Raw genomic sequence first — 17,967 nt, 5'->3', positions numbered from 1 at the left:
GAAGAAGAAGAAGAAGATGATGATGATGATAATGATGATGATGATGATGATGATGATGATGATGATGATGATGATGATGATGATGAATGAGAAGGAAAATTACAAGAAGAAGAAGAAGAAGTAGAAGATGATAAATGAGAAGAAAATGGAAAGAAGAAGAAGTAGAAGATGATAAATGAGAAGAAAAATAACAAGAAAGAGGAAAGAAGAAGAAGAAGAAGAAGAAGTAGAAGATGATGAATGAGAGGAAAAATAACAAGAAAAAGGAAAGACGAAGAAGACGAAAAAGAACAAGGAAATGGAATGGAGAAGGAGTACAAGAAGGCCGAGAAGAAGGTTACAAAAAAGAAGAGGAAGAACAACAACAAGAAGGAGAAGATGTAGAAAATTGGAATAAAGAAGAAAAGAAAAAGTGAGAAAAGAAGAAAAAGGGAAATAGGAAGAGGAAAAACAACAAAATGAAAAGAAGATTAACATAAAAGGTGTCAAGAACAAGAATCGGGAAGATAAGAAGGTGGTGATGAAGAAGAAGAGGAAGAAAAATGAAAAAAGAAGAAGATGACGAGGAAGGCTGAGTTTGATGAGCAGAAAGGGCAGTGAGTAAGAGTGAGGAAAGAAGAAGCAGAAGTAGGGGTAGTATCAGGAGGAGGTGGTGGTGGAGAAGTGGTAAGTGGAGTAGGAGGTGAAGAATTGGGAGAAGTAGAAGACGAAAGAGGAAGAAGAGTTAGGAGTGAAGATGAGTAGTAAGAGAGAGAAGACAAGCGTGTGAAAAGAAGTGAGTGCGCACTTGTTAGTACGCGCATGCGTTGCTGAAATGAGTGTCTGTCTGTCTGTTGGCGAGTTTTCGGCAGTTAATGTTTCAACGGTACTTGTTGCAGTAACAAATTGTGGTCGATCGCTGTGTGCTCGTCGCTCGCTAAATATTTGTCGTGAATTTTTTATCGAGTCGGATCGGAGTGCGAAAATTGTGAAATTGTTTGTGCAAGTAGACAGTCGATGAATAATTGGTGGTGATTGACGTTCAGTAGTGGTAGTTAGTGTTGGAGTTTGGTTGTGTTCAAGTTGAGGGGTAAATTTGTGTAGTTTATTACTACTTCGTAGTACAAATTCAGTTCTAGTTATAGGGAAATTCGGTAGTATATTGATTCCCCAATTCATCTTAGAATAATCAGGCCTTGATATACATAAAATTGGGAGGTACTCTTCAATTATTGATTAATTGAACATATGTCCAAGTTGAGGGGTGAATCGTCGGGTTTTACTACTTAGTAGTAAAAATTGAGTTATGAAAATACAATTCAGTAGTTAGAAAAATGTGATAGTATCGTAATTATCTAATTTACCTAAATAATCAGAACGTGATTTAGACATTATAGTAAAAATTAAGTTATGAAAATACAATTCAGTAGTTAGAAAAATGTGATAGTATCGTAATTATCTAATTTACCTAAATAATCAGAACGTGATTTAGACAATAGGGCATAATCTTCTATTGATTAAGGGTATGCAAAGGCTAAAAATAAACTTTCTACTGGTGATATTTTTCAAAGTTTTCTGATTTGTATATCATCAAGCTATCAAAATGAAAAAGGTTTCTCAGGATAACATTTTTCCGATCATTACTTTATGAGATACGAGCGCCTGAAGTTTGAATTTTTGGGACAGAACATTTCAAATTCGGTAAGAGATAAATCCATGTGATTTAGAGGATAGATTCTTTATGGTATTGTTGATTAGTAAACAAAAATTTTCTGAAAGTATCAATTTTGAAAAGTTATTCAATTTACCAAAAATAACTCAACAAAAAGTTATTTTTGGTTATTTTTAGTAAATTGAATAACTATCTTAAAAATGAATATTTTCAGAAAATTTTTGTTTTACTAGATCAACAATACCATGAAGAAATCTATCCTCTAAATCTCATGGATTTAAACTTCAGGCGCTCATATCTCATAGTAATGACCGGAAAAAAATGTTTTCCTTAGAAAACTTTTTCATTTTGATTGCTTAATGATATACAAATAGAAAAACTTTGAAAAATATCACGAGTAGAAAGTTTTTTGTTAGCCTTTGTACAGCCTTAATTGTCGAGGGGGAAGTTAGTGCGGTGTACTACAAATTCAGTTATAGGGAAATTAGATAGTATAGTAATTCCCTAATATAAATAAAATATAAATCATAGTATCCTTTTAAATTATTTTATCACAACATGTTTCGGACATTAATACTATTATCAAGTGATTTCATATTCATATTAAAAGTAACATTAAAGAAAAAACCAATCATTCACTAATTTATCTGAGAATAATCAGGCCTTGATATGCATATTATAATTTATTTATTTTAAAATATACATAAATAATAGGGAATGTTCTTCAGGGTATAGATATGTTTGGTTTATTACTTTGTAGTAGAAATTGAGTTCAACTTTAAAGAAAATTTTAGTTTTTTGTGTAGTATTACAGTTTCTTTTTTACAAAGTATTTCACTAACCTGTTCAGTTTGAAAATATTTGTACTTCAATTATACAATAATTATTCAGGTTCTCGGAGTCGTGTTGGAATGAAAATTTAGTTGGGCATATAGAAGTTATAAAGTTTATGACAATTTTTTAACGTGATTTCAGTTTCATCCGATTGGAAAATGAGATCTCAATTAACCCTTGTTCAATCATTGATAAACTGATACTATAGAATTTGTCGAAATATATATTTTTCTTCAAACTTTAACTCATTACTGAACTTTTATAATGATCAAACCATACAACAAGTTTGTAGTCTAGGTGTAAAATATTTATTCCTACTAGTTGTCGAATTTCCATCAAAATTATGATTTTTTCAACATGATTCAAACTTGAAAAAATAGAAAATGAAACACCATACAATTAACTACTTGTAACTAGTAACTTCGTGTGGTGTTACTTCGGAAAGGAAAATATTGTGAAATGTTCAATCTCTCATAGAGAAATAATATTAGCATTTCTTCGTGATACATATTAAATAAATACACTTCGTTCAAACTGTACTTTGAACAATGTTATTTCCTCATTTTCTTGGTTATAATCTGAAATAAATGTATGATTCAAGTTTATTTTTACTATCTCCACCTTATTTAGTTGAAAATATATTTACTTCAATCAAACTGTACTCTGATTAATTTTATTTCCTCATTTTCTTGGTTATAATCTAAAACAACATGTATTATTCAAGTTTGTTTTCACTATCTTCACCTTATTCAGTTGAAAATATATGTACTTCAATCAAACTGTACTCTGATTAATTTTATTTCCCCATTTTCTTTGTTATAATATGAAACTACATAATGTTCCCTGCACTATCTCCACCTTATTCAGTAGACAGGTTTCTTATCTAGGTATATTTTCTATATGTTTCTGAGTTTTGTGTAAATACATTGTACGTATCCAATACAAACAGTTTGTTTCAATATTATGGCACATGTTTGAAACGAAAATATATTAATAGCCAGCCGTAATTAAATAATCCTCTATCATTCAATAATAAGAGTACATATTTGAAGATAATTTCAGACTAGACAATCACAGTTGTACCATAGATAAACAATAGCAAGAGTAGATATCCCATGGTATAGAGCATTGATGTCGCAACTTTTACTGTTTTCTCAAGCCGATAGTCCACGTAGTTCTTTCCCGTGAAGCTTTATGACGCTGGTAGTCTCTAACATTGTGCCGTTCATACACTCTCACCCCAACAAAACAGTAAAAACCGACAGTAATCGATAATAATCGGCTTGAGATAACAGTAAAAGTTGCGACATAAACGCCCTATACTATGGGATATCTACTTATGCTATTGCTTATCTATGGTTTCACTTTCTGTTCAAAGAGAGTACTGTACCTTATCTGAATTTGAGAGAGGAATAGCACAAGGTTACCTTTTTTCCTCTCCGTATCATTTTGATGATGTGCTTATTGTATGAATCAATAAAGAATCAATCAATCAATAAAGTTGATTGATAATTATCAATTATTAACCTCCTTATCGTAGTTTTGAATGAAAAAGACTAAGAAATTGTCAAAAAACCACTGATTTATTGATAATTAGAAAGACCGGTTTCGGTTATTACACCATTGTCAATCTCTGATAAACATCATTAACATCATTTGACGGTTTCGGTTATTACCCATGTTAATCTCTGATAAACATCATTAACATCATTTATCAGAGATTGACAATGGTGTAATAACCGAAACCGGTCTTTCTAATTATCAATAAATCAGTGGTTTTTTGACAATTTCTTAGTCTTTCTCATTCAATATGAATAATTACCACAATATCAACTTCTCAACTACACAAAAAGTTATCGTAGTTTGTTAGATGCTTATTGATCTGTAGAGAGGTCCACGTTATAGTGGCAGCATATGATCAACTTTGGTGTTGCATCCTTGTCTATCATTCGACAAAGCAGATGGTGCTATCCTTTTCTAGCTCCACAACTTTGACAGATCGTTTTTCTACAATTTTGGAATATGATTCACAAAATTTTTAATCCCAATCATGAAAATGTATTATTGAATCATTGAAAAATATATATTTTCTTGACATATACAATATAATTGATTATTTTTAACAAGAAAGAACAGTTAATATTACATCGGATATACCGGAATCAGCTATATTTTATAGAAGGCAGCGGCAAGGCTGAAGATCGGCAACGCTGTTCTCTTAATGTATTTTGTTCAACACAGTATGTTTGGAGTATGAATGTATTTTTCTTACGCCTTTTGCAATTTATTTTGTTTACTGGCAGTAAAATTATTCTTATTCATATCTTTCTCACTGTAGTTCTGTAATGAGGTCCACGTTATAATGGCAGTGGAGAAAGATAGGAGAAAAACGCTGCCAAACCTCTGTCTTGTCAATACCTGCTATAGACGGTAGCTGATACAGGTTTATTGATGTATATTAACGGTTCATTCTCGTTTAAAATAATCAATTATATTATTCTATTAAGCAAGAAATAATATTTTTCAATAATTTCATAATGAATCTTCCTAATTAAAATGGAATATTTTGTTAATTAACAATATTCTACATTGTTAAAAGACGGGTCTTTCAACAGAGCAAAGCGACAAAGAGATAGTGCTATCCGCTTTGTTGAATGACAGACAAGGATAGCAATACCATTGCTAATCAAACACTGCCATTATAAGGTGGACCTCACTATATATTATTATTTATTTACAATGCAAATGACACTAATGTAATAACATTGAAAGATGAAATAATAAGGTAGTCCTTGTGCTATTTTTCTTCCAAATTTTCTACTATAGTTCAAAATGTATTGAAATTAAATAAAATATATCTCAGTGGAACAATTTAGTGAAGCAATCAACTGCAGCTTCAATTAGTCCACATACAAGGGCAGAGTTGTTTCCTCATTATTATCAAGAAAAATGAGAAAATATAAATTGATCAATTTGAATACACAAACATAGAAAAAATCTTCGAAAATTTTTGTTCACTTTCAAATATTGCATCCAGGTTAGGAATCTCCCACGAGAACATCATATGAACATTTGTATGAACATAGTATAGTGTTTGATGCGCACAATTTAAAAATGGCGCCGATAATTGGAGGCGTGGCGGGGTCTTTGACTCTGGCGCACAGTATGAACCAAAAACCCTGTCGTTGGGCTCGATACCAGCAGCAAATTGGCAAACAGTCCTACCGTCCATTCAACAACAATCCAGAAACCAGTAGTCTATCGTCAAACTTCAGTAACAGTCGAGGTAGCATCAACGGCAGCTGTACCAACCTCAACAAAAACCCCAGTTACTCTCACGGTAGCTGCTCCAATCTCAACAAAAATGCAAACTACTCCACTGGAAGTTGTTCGAACATCAACAAAACTGTTACCAGTAACGGTTACTCGCACAGTGTGAACAAAACTGTTACCAGTAACGGTTACTCGCACAGTGTGAACACCCACAACAAAACTGTTACCAGTAACGGTTACTCGCACAGTGTGAACCCCAACAACAAAACTGTTACCAGTAACGGTTACTCGCACAGTGTGAACAATAATAACAGTGTGACAAATAACAGTTTGGACACAAGTGCGTGCAATAGTAACCTGGTGATATCTGCTCCGGTTACCGGTGGAGTAACCGGTAGAGACAAAAGTGTGCAGTCGGTGATTTCGATACATTCCGTGAACCATTCGCCGCAACGGTGTTCGTCGCCTCATGCGTTTCTGCAGTCGTTTCTGGCCAAATTGAAGCAGTGTTCGTTCCGTGAGTAAATTTATTTATTCATTCAAAATTACACAACTCACAGAAATGCACCACAGGCTTGCGCCCAAAACGGTTCCAATTCTAATTTATAGAACAGTCCAAATAATGTAGCTAGGTTATGTGTCATAATTAAATAAATTCTGAATGAAAAAGACTAAGAATTTGTCAAAAACCACAGATTTATTGATACTTAGAAAGACCGGTTTCGGTTAAGCACCGATGATAAACTCATTGTTTAAACTTATTGTTTATCAGAGATTGACAATGGTGTAATAACCGAAACCGGTCTTTCTAAGATTCAATATGAATAATTACCACAATATCAACTTCTCAACTACACAAAAAGTTGAATAAATACACTTTTTTGGAAGTTGAATTGAGAACAAGTATTAGGTGTATTTACATTCAACCTGACATTACAACCATTACAACCTAATCATGTATCACCTCATAATAATGCTTTTTGAACTCAAATTCAAATGAATAATATTAAAAATTTAAGTCCGGTAGCACAAAAATCTGTTGAATTTCAATGGTGATTAAACGACGGTTAAATGCCACGAGAACCAATTGAGGAAGCGGTAAACGTGATCAATTAGCACTTGATCTCCGTTAAAATTTAACAGACTAGTGTACAGAACCGATTTTGGAAAAAGCTAGATGCGTGATTTGTTAGTTTTTAATTCGAATCCCAAGTTCAGTCAAAGAATCCATTCAGATTTGATCAGTTACGAGGTTTATGTACTCCCGTTAGAAGGGTGACTGCTCGAGACCGGTTTCACCAACTTATTTATTCATTTATTGGATAAATTGACAATAATAATAAATAAATAATGATTCATTTATTCATTTCCATTAATATACAAACAAGCAATCTAGTCAATAAAATGTACATAATATTCAAAAATACAATATATATATTATGAAATCTACAAATATAATAAATTGATTTTTTCGGAAATTAACCTACTTAACTATGGAAAACCCACGCAGGTGTAATATGATTTCTCGGTTGTTCAGAATCAGTTTAAAACTTATACATTCATGTCCCATCATCATGCTTGTGATTTCCCAAGTACAAGCCTAGGGCTCATGTAAGCAGCATCCTCAGCCAAAAAAAGAAAAACCCTACTCTATTTTGTTATAAGGTGCGTTCAGACTTATGCGCCTCGAACACGCATTTCACTTCTTATCAGCTGTTGCTATGCTTTTCATTTTTACAGAAACATTAAGATACAGATATAATAAACATAGATTGCTCTGCTTATTAGGTCTGTATTTGCACAGAAATCGTTAGAGATTTAATAAGCTTAGCATCGGTTGATGAAATGCGAGTGTTCGTGGTGCATAAGAGTGTTCACGCACCTATATAGATGATGAAACACTCAAGTGAAACTGATCAACTCATAACGATCTTTCCACTAAAGTTATATTCAGTAATCAAGAAGTTATAACTACGTTTGTTTCTATTTGTTCTATACGTTTGTTTTTTACTTGTCCATTGTACTGTAATGAAGTACTAATCAAGTGAGATTCGCGTAGTCCCAACCCGTTCTTTGCACGTCATCGTTGCATTTTCAAAAATGCGCCAATTGGGTTATTTTCGCAAGAGCGTATACGTAATTGTAGGGGCGTACAGTATTTTTGGAATCGGTGCGATATGGTAAAAACCTTGCTAAGAAATTTTTGGCACAAAACTGTTGGATGAATTAAATTAGCGAGAGAAAGAATTTCGGATCATTTTTGTAGTACGAGCCCAGATGTGTGTGAGAGAGGTATTAATCCTTGAGACCCTGTGCCAATTTCTAGGTGATTCATAAGTGGAGTTTTAATGTTCATTGTCCCGTTTAAAGCAAGGTTAATTTATCAAGGCATTTATGCAGATACTCGGTTTAAACGGGAAAATGTTAGCTGTTCGTTTAAACCCCGTATGAAACACATTATGATAAATGCAACCATATCTACAAGTAAACGTGGTTTAGCGTTGAGCATAGTATTAGCATATGACCCTAAGTTAGTAATCTATCAAAATTCATCTCCTTTAGAGAGCTCGTTATGTATTCTTCTTATCATGATCAATTATTTCCAATAAAACATTTTGTATGATACTTTATGTTGTTTTCAAAACTTGGAAATTATTCAAAATGAAAATAAATATTGAATGAATCAAGATGAAAAAAAATGAAGTAGACTGTAAAGAAGATGTTGGAACCAGGAATATTTTTTTGAGATTTTTGATTCATAACAAATAGCAATTTTTCGTTTTCAGATTTCAAAAATGTCATGAATAGTTGACCGAACGAAGTGAGGTCTAAAATTCAAGTCGACGGTTTAGCATTTCTCTTAATGTTTAAATGTTTATATGTTGCGCATTTACGGCGAAACGCGATAATAGATTTTCATGAAATTTGACAGATATGTTCCTTTTTGAATTGCGCGTCGACGTATATACAAGGTTTTTGGAAATTTTGCATTTCAAGGATAATATAAAAGGAAAAAGGAGCCTCCTTCATACGCCAATATTAGAGTAAAAATCAGACTATAGAATTATTCATCATAAATCAGCTGACAAGTGATTACACAGATGTGTGGAGAAGCCAGTCTATTGCTGTATTTCCATAAGGTCTATAGTTTCAATCAGGTACTTGTGGATGAGAATACTGCGTGATGTCTACTGTTCACAGAACTACTAGTTAGATGTGTAATATCCTAGAGACAAGATAGCGTAAAGTACGCTACACAACTTGCATCAGATGTCTCTGGCAATAGTTACAATAAATGAAATATTCTAAGATAATAAAGGCCCAATTTTTTGTTGCGAAAGCATCTTGAGAGAATAAATAGAATTGAGTTGGATTTCCTTTCCTAACATTTTGATCTTTTGAAAGCCAAGTTCAGAAATGGTGATGTAGTTTATCGAAAAATTCAGTTTGCAGCGTTCCTCATACCAATCCGCTTTCTCAATATTCTTCTCTCGCTCGCGCAAATGCAATTTCCCTTCTGCTATCTCTCTTTTATTGTATCTTCTTTCATTCTTCAGCGTTCTCAGTGGTGGTATCTTTTCTCTATTTCTCGTTTTTTCAACTTATCATTTTATCTCTTTTTATTCTTCAGTGTGCGCAGTCTTATCTCTTTCTCCATTTCCCGGTTATGTCGCGAGCATTCTCGTTGCAAATCTTGTTTTGACTGTTTTCTTATCTAATTGTGAGCCGGGAAAATGCTCCCTCGCTTGTGTCGTATCTTACCTGGCTGTTTTCACGGGGCTCTGACCTTTGCAAATATGAGCTTCGTCTTAGTTTGTAAAGTATACAGGGAATTATGATCCGGTGATGGACAAATCAAGATCAATATCGGGGCACCGAGCTTCGCTCGTTATTTTTATTGACCGAGCGGAGTGAGGTCTAAGATTCAGGTCGACGGTTTGGCATTTCTCTTAATGTTTAAATGTTTGAATGTTTAAATGTTTATATGTTGCGCATTTACGGCGAAACGCGGTAATAGATTTTCATGAAATTTGATTCCTTTTATGTTCCTTTTTAAATTGCGCGTCGACGTATATACAAGGTTTTTGGAAATGTTGCATTTCAAGGATAATATAAAAGGAAAAAGCTCCTTCATACGGCAATTAATGAGTAAAAATCAGACTATAGAATAATTCATCATGAATCAGCTGACAAGTGATTACACAGATGTGTGGAGAAGCCAGTCTATTGCTGTTTTTCCATAAGGTCTATAGTTTCAATCAGGTACTTGTGGATGAGAATACTGGAGGAGGTTCCTTTTTCCTTTTATATTATCCTTTAATGCAAAATTTCCAAAAACCTTGTATATACGTCGACGCGCAATTAAAAAAGGAACATTCATGTCAAATTTCATGAAAATCTATTACCGCGTTTCGCCGTAAATGCGCAACATATAAACATTTAAACATTTAAACATTGAGAGAAATGCCAAACCGTCGACTTGAATCTTAGACCTCACTTCGCTCGGTCAATTATTATAAATATTTCGGTAGACAATTTGATTTTGTTATTACCTGTGCTTGTTTCTAAACTAAAATCTATCCATTTCTAATTTCGGTAGGCAACTCATCAACCCAATGATAGCATTACTAATGACTTGTAATGTTTTGAAAGCCTTCGGGATGTTTAATGTAGCCTACTAGTGCATGAGTCAGAGGTTATAAGCTCACTATTTTTGAGGATTATTGTTTGATGAAGAGTGTTTATTGGTTTGTTTATCGCGGTGGTTATTTCTGTTAGTATCATTCTCCCCTTGCAGTTTCACTGGTCTTCTAATTTAAACGCGTCCTATGTGTATTGGCCTATTGCAGTGCTTGCAATGGTATTGGAACATCTAATTATAGTTGCTCGTTCGTTTGTTTCTTTTCTCGCATCCGATGGGTTACAGTAACCGAGATCAACTATCTTGAATCAGCTAATCTCGGATTAGAATTGATTTTTGTTGGTGCAACCAAGCATCTTTCTAAAATTATCTAGTTAATTTTACTAATTTAATATTGCTCCTTAGTTGATTAGTTTGCTGAGACGTCGGTATATTTCTTACTTGTTCAATATTAAGCCCAATCCATTTGGTTGCCATGATTCATGGTATTAGATTTGGGATATTTATTTGATTGTAAGTGAGCTTATATTACTCTGTTATGTAGTTTGATTTTTGTTTTACTTGAGTAAGCTGTTGAGCTTTTATCTTGTTTGCTTTTTTTGACTACTCATTTATCAATTCATTTTGTAATATTTTATATTTATTTGTTATTCACATGTCCATTTGTTTGAAATGACAATTCTACTCCATAAAATGCCTCTCCAACTTCTATAGCTAACAGAAAATTCACCCATTAACCATTAATAATACAACTTTTTACACAACATTTTGAATTTAAATTTTTTAACAAATGCTTATAATTTAGCAAGTAGTATTTCTGTTTTGACCAATTATAGTGATTCAAAATTGTGTATGATGGTAACAAAATTGATTTTGTTTTGTTAAATCCTAGTTGGATAAGTTTATTATCTCTACAAAATTTTATATAATGTAAAGTGTCATTTATGATGATGTCGAAATAAAAGTGATTTGATTTGATTTGATTTAATATATTGACAAAGGATAAATTTAAATGTTTAACATGTCAGTTTTATAAGAGAAGGTAAAACTTTGAAAAACTATAAAATATATGATATCGAGTCCATTGATGAAGCGAAATGTAGAAAACTGGAAAAGAAAGCAATGCCGGAAATTGGTATACTTCTGAAAAATAGTACAATCAAATTAGAATACAATAGAAAATGTAAAAAAAAACAGTAGGGTTTCCTCTAGTAACTTTGTTCCAAAAATTATCCAACAAATCTTGAAAAATAACTCTCTTGAAGATGATATTCAGTTGTATGTACTGAGCTACTTTACAATTCTACCAATAAATTATACATTTGATTTAAGTCTCTCTTTCAGTTTGGATATTAAGTTGTTTCTTTAGGTATCAAAGTTTGATAAACGATTCTAAATTCAACTTATAATGCAAGATTGATGACTTGTGAGATGAGTTATTTCAAGTAACATTCGAATCAATAGGAACGTCCACACAAAAGCGAGATGAAGCCTCATCTATTCTAGTTGTTCACAAAAGTTACCCCGTGTTATGGCACCCAGTCTGAGTTCCCTAAGCCGAAAATAGTTTAGCACTTTGATTCTAATTAGCTTTCCATTTCGTAGTCATTCATTAGTATAACAATATGTAAATTCTAGCAAATTTCATGCAAATTTCCAACTTGTTTTTCGCTTAAAAACTTTAGTGGCCGTGTTATTTTGTAAATGAGGGGAAAAAATGCCAATTATCGCTTTTAGGACGTGAAACTGTGGCTTTCTGTAGTGAGTTCTACTTCAAACTGTCAGCATTTCCTACGTATAACATAAAGCCTTCTCATTAAATCAATGCTGACAGTTTGAAATTAATCCCAGTATAGGATTTAGAAAGTGCGAAATACTGTTTTTGACTTAGGCTTACTAAGTGGTCAACTGTGCTTGACTATGCGATTCTTGAGATGGGATGTGACCTGTTTTCAACTTCGGCGACAAAACACAAGAGATTATTGGATTATTCATGAGAAAGATGAATAATCCGATAATCTCGTGTAATTTGTATTTTGAATATCTCCGCAATAAATAATCTTTGTAACAAGGTTTTGTTTTCGTCGCCTTACCACTGAAGGTGGGAAAGTTATAGCTTTGGTCTCAGATGAAGAATTATGTGTGTTGAATTTTTTTGAAAAGAAGGGCAACACGCTATTATCATAGAGAAAAGATAGCGTAAGTATCAGTGTTGTCTCTGTGAGCTTGGTGTCTCCATTACAGTTGAGCCTGTGCAAAGGCTGAAAAAAACTTACTACTGGAGACATTTTTCAAAGTTTTTCGATTTGTATACAATCAAGCTATCAAAATGAAAAAGTTTTTTCAGGGAATAATTTTTTCCCATCATTACTTTTACTTTCCTTGCCCTATTACCATAGGTAAGGAAAGTATTGCTTTCCGAAAAAAATTAAGGTACCCCAATTTCTAAATTTCTATACGTTTCAAGGTCCCCTGAGTCTGAAAAAGTGGTTCTTTTTGAGATATGAGCTCATAAAGTTTAAATTTTTGGGACAGGTCATTTCAAATTCGGTAAGAGATAAATCCATGTAATTTTGAGGATAAATTCTCCATTGTAAAGTTGATCGGATAAAACAAAACATTTTCGAGAATTTCAATTTTTGAGAAAGTTATTATTTTCTCAAAAATTAAAAAAAAAACTTTTAGTTAATTTAAATTAGAAAGTTTTTGTTTTATTCGATCAACAATACAATGGAGAATTTATCTCCAATAAAATTGAAAATTTTATTTTGACAAAATTTCATGGATTTATCTCTTACCGAATTTGAAATGACCTGTCCCACAAATTAAAATTTTATGCGCTCATATGTCATATCTCATAAATTAATGATGGAGAACAATTTTTCCTGAGAAAGCTTTTTCATTTTGATAGCTTGATAGTGTACAAGTCCAAAAACTTTGCAAAATGTCACCAGTGGAAAGTTTTTTTTTTAGCCTTTGCACAGCCTTAAGGATTAGGTTGTTGGTAGAGGGGGGAAGACCAGAAGTGAAGAAGGAGGATAGAATAGGAAGAAGAATGAAGTAAGAGTGATGAGGGAAAGAGAGGGGGGACAAAGGAGAGAAGAGCAAGATAAGAAGAAAAACTGAGAGCAAGGAATGGAAACGAATAGGTAGGACATGGAGAAGAAGACGAAAAAGAAGAAGAAGGAAGGACGAAAAAGAAGGTGGATGGGAAGAAGAAGAAGAAGGAGGAGGAGATGAAGAAGGAAAAGAAGAAGAAAGAACATGGAAGACGATGGAAAAAGATGAAGATGAAGAAGGAGTAGAAGAAGAAGAAGAAGAAGGAGAAGAAGGAAAAGAAGGAGGAGGAGGAGGAGAAGAAGAAGAATAGGAAGAAGAAGAAGATGGAGTAGAAGAAAGAAAAGAAGGAGAAGAAGAACGAGAATAACTCAATCCCATAAGGCGTCCCATAGACACAAGAGTGGCTGAAGAACCCAACCTCTCAACTCGTTCGAAAAAAATTGAGTCAGGGTGGAAATAAACAAGTGCATCTGGCAAAAACAGCTGAATTTGTGAATGGATGCTGCGAGGCCAAAATTATCCATCAAAATAGAGCAGTGTGTTATGCTGTTACAGAGTCACTTGAAGTGATAAGGTCAGCGACAAGGTGATCATTTTGGACCGTTTTGATGCCTGTCAAGTGTGCAAAATATCTTCCAAGAGCTGTCTTGTACCTTCTAAATCTGTATCAACAGAAATCTATTCGTTGCTAATCGGTGTAAGTATGTGTCATTTTAAAGAGTCGTCATGGAACTGCTACCCTATACATATTTTATATTAGTAGTTCTGTGAACAGTAGACCTCACGCAGTATTCTCATCCACAAGTACCTGATTGAAACTATAGACCTTATGGAAATACAGCGATAGACTGGCTTCTCCACACATCTGTGTAATCACTTGTCAGCTGATTTATGATGAATAATTCTATAGTCTGATTTTTACTCCAATATTGGCGTATGAAGGAGGCTCCTTTTTCCTTTTATATTATCCTTGAAATGCAAAATTTCCAAAAACCTTGTATATACGTAGACGCGCAATTGAAAAAGGAACATACCTGTCAAATTTCATGAAAATCTATTACCGCGTTTCGCCGTAAATGCGCATATACATATAAACATTTAAACATTAAGAGAAATACCAAACCGTCGACTTGAATCTTAGACCTCACTCCGCTCGGTCAATAAACAGTATCATTCTTCCATTGTAAACGAAGAGTACTTCAACAATAATTATCATCCTAAGAATCGAGTTGCATCTCCACAATTCAAGTTGAAAGTAAGACAAAGATGGCAACGAAAACTTTTTAATTTTCTCTTAAAGCACTGCACAAACCAGACAAAAGTCTGGTGGAATTTCTGGTGAAATATGTCGTTGAAAACATTTCTCTTGGCTTTGGCAAAAAGAGGCTGCCGGCCTATATATAGAGAAGTAATTACAGTCTCCGAAAATTTCCCCTATTTCTAATGTAAGTTTTTAAGTGTTTTCAATCTATTTATATCGTGTCTCCTGTTTCAATTTATATTACAAACTTAAAAGTCTCTTCTGTTATGTGCTCTATATATAATATATATATATATTTTTTTTAAGGAATCTCCACTGTTTGTAGTTGAAAAGTATAAATATTTCGATCGAGAAGAGGTGCCATAAATCTACTCACATTATCTATTTATGAAGGAATTAATTCGATCCGTTGTTATCCACTATATCTTGTTTGTTGTTGGACAGTAGTGCCATATAAACTATATTTTTCTAGAAGAGGTGTCATATATCTACATACTTCATATATGATGGAATTTACTCTATTCGTTGCTATTTATTATATCATTGTTGTTGATTATGGTCTATTTTTGCATACATTGTTACATACAATATCATTCTCAATTATGAATGATTGGGAAAGAAACAACAGGCTTTAAGCCCAAAACTGTTTCTTCCCCAAATTTAGATAGAAATTGTCCAAAAATAGGCTATGTTTACACTTAGTGAAACATTTTCATTTGATTTGGTTCACAATTCATCTATATTTTTAATTTATGGTTTAGATTTATTATATTTTGGACTCATAAATTGGATTCATTGTTATTTTGCATAAATTTGACTCATAAATAATGTACCTAACCTAAATTGAAGTGTACCTAACCTAACCATAACCTATGTTGTACTATTCCTATTGAAATTTGGGAAAGGAACAGTTTCGGGCCTCAAGGCTTCCGAATCATTTATATTGAGTTAAGAATGATATTTATTTATTTTATTCACAATCACAAATCATAAATTAAAATATGATTGGGAGAAGAGACAATATTGAATCTATGAATGGATAAACAAATGAATAATGCACAGTAATTCAAAAAAGGTTAAATTATTCTAAGCTAGGAGAGGTATCTTATAACTATGTGCCTTATGTATTTATGAAGAATTGATCTCTGATCGTTGCTATCCACTATATTTAAATTGTCTAGAGGTTGGAAGTGTGAAGAGTATCACCTGTATTCATTGAAGTTTCTGCGTCAATGTCGTATGTCATGGTCGGGGTCTATTTTTGGAAAATCTTGGAAGTTGAACGTTGAGTGCGTGCCTAATGAACAACTCTGAACTACACTAATTGACCGAGCGAAGTGAGGTCTAAGATTCAAGTCAACGGTTTGGCATTTCTCTTAATGTTTGAATGTTTATATGTTGCGCATTTACGGCGAAACGCGGTAATAGATTTTCATGAAATTCGACAGGTATGTTCCTTTTTCAATTGCGCGTCGACGTATATACAAGGTTTTTTGAAATTTTGCATTTCAAGGATAATACAAAAGGAAAAAGGAGCCTCCTTCATACGCCAATATTAGAGTAAAAATCAGACTATAGAATTATTCATCATAAATCAGCTGACAAGTGATTACACAGATGTGTGGAGAAGCCAGTCTATTGCTGTATTTCCATAAGGTCTATAGTTTCAATCAGGTACTTGTGGATGAGAATACTGCGTGAGGTCTACTGTTCACAGAACTAGTAGTATATTAGTGAATGGCATATTTGTTCTGGGATAGAATGTGTTTCAATGATATTTTAATGTACAGTATTTCAATGCAATGAGTATAGTAATACTAATATAATGAAATATAATAATAATATGGAATAATGAGTTTTTTTAATAATGGTTTCATAAAGTAATAATGAGTTTTTTAATAAAGGGGCAATATGTAATGAAGTTTTACCCAATAACATATCTTATTGCTCAAATAATATAAATTAGGTTCTTCCGGTGCTCCCGTTTGAAGGATGATTATTTTCAGTCAATAGATGATCTAACTTTAACAATAGTTTTGTGGAAGAAAAATATTTAATGCTGTTCAAAACCTGAAATCGAACTCAATATCTTCCTATCCTACACAGTAGTCATTGAATGAACTTGCTTTATATTAAATCGTTAGACCACGAAGGTTAAGGTTATAAGAAGCATCCTTTTCAGTGAACTGTTAGTTAAATTATTCAATTCTTATGTAATGCAGTGAATGCAATTATTTTCATTCGGGAATTATTTGATGAATTCTATACACGAAAATAATATGTATAAAAATACGTATATAATAGCATAGAGAAACAATAGCGTAAGTAGATATACCATGGTATAGGGCGTTCATGTCGCAAATTTTACTGTTATCTCAAGCCGATTACTGTTGATTATTGTAGATTTTTACTGTTTTGTTGGGTTGAGATTGTATGAACGGCACAATATGAGAGACTGCCAGCGTCACATAGCTTTATGGACAAGAACTACGTGGACTATCGGCTTGAGATAACAGAAAAAGTTACGACATAAACACCCTATATCATGGGATATCTACTTATGCCATTGTTTCTCTATGATAAAAGTAAATGTGCTCGATAATAATATTATTATGTATTTTCTATATCATTGAAAATATAATCATTATCAGATCGATCAAATTGATTGAGTTCTTAGAACATGAGAAAAGTATTTCTATTCAAGCGTAAATCGTATTAATCATAATTCAAATTCAGTAAATAAACATTAATATTTATTTCACCAAGGCCCGGTTGCACAACAGCCAATTAAATTTCAACCGTGATTAATTTCACGAGAACCAATCAGAGAAGGCATTTTTGAAAAGACAGCTTCTCTGATTGGTTCTCGTGTAATTAATCACGGTTAAAAGTTAACCGGCTGTTGTGCAACCGGCACTTAGAATTAGATTTTTTAGTGAGGATGATTTCTATATTTCTCTCTTGGAATAGTTGACATGCTAGAGATCACTTAGAACTAGTTTACTCTCATATTATTACTTTGGATACCAAATTATGTGAAGCTTTTTTAGGTTATATACATATTTAGGTTATAACATACTTCAATTTTTTTCAACATGGTACTCTTATAAAATTGAAGTAAAAATCTTTTGTTATAGAGTCTGCAAAACTCATCTTTCTACTCTACTATTGTAATATGGTTCTGGCTGCCCAAAAAGCAGTCGTTGGGTCATGTCAGAGGCCCTGAAATTGATCAGTTGCGACCTG

General features: G+C 33.0%; 1 protein-coding gene across 6 annotated transcripts in view; it reads left to right on the top strand.

Moving 5' to 3' along the window:
* Positions 1-17,967, top strand: part of LOC111053552 (glycogen synthase kinase-3 beta) — a 210,777-nt gene that overhangs the window by 146,048 nt on the left and 46,762 nt on the right. The window contains exons 1-2 of one of the 6 annotated variants that reach the window (XM_039437565.1): positions 738-1,069; positions 5,523-6,275. The exons of the other annotated variants lie outside the window; for them this stretch is intronic. Of the exons in view, the coding sequence (XP_039293499.1) occupies positions 5,600-6,275 (676 nt within the window). The 5' untranslated portion in view covers positions 738-1,069; positions 5,523-5,599. Of the gene's footprint in view, positions 1-737; positions 1,070-5,522; positions 6,276-17,967 lie in introns of those variants that run through there. 6 annotated transcript variants of the gene reach the window in all.

Source organism: Nilaparvata lugens, chromosome 11 (genome assembly GCF_014356525.2).
Source record: "Nilaparvata lugens isolate BPH chromosome 11, ASM1435652v1, whole genome shotgun sequence".
Lineage (NCBI taxonomy): Eukaryota > Metazoa > Arthropoda > Insecta > Hemiptera > Delphacidae > Nilaparvata > Nilaparvata lugens.
This window is presented reverse-complemented; position numbering and strand designations above follow the sequence as displayed.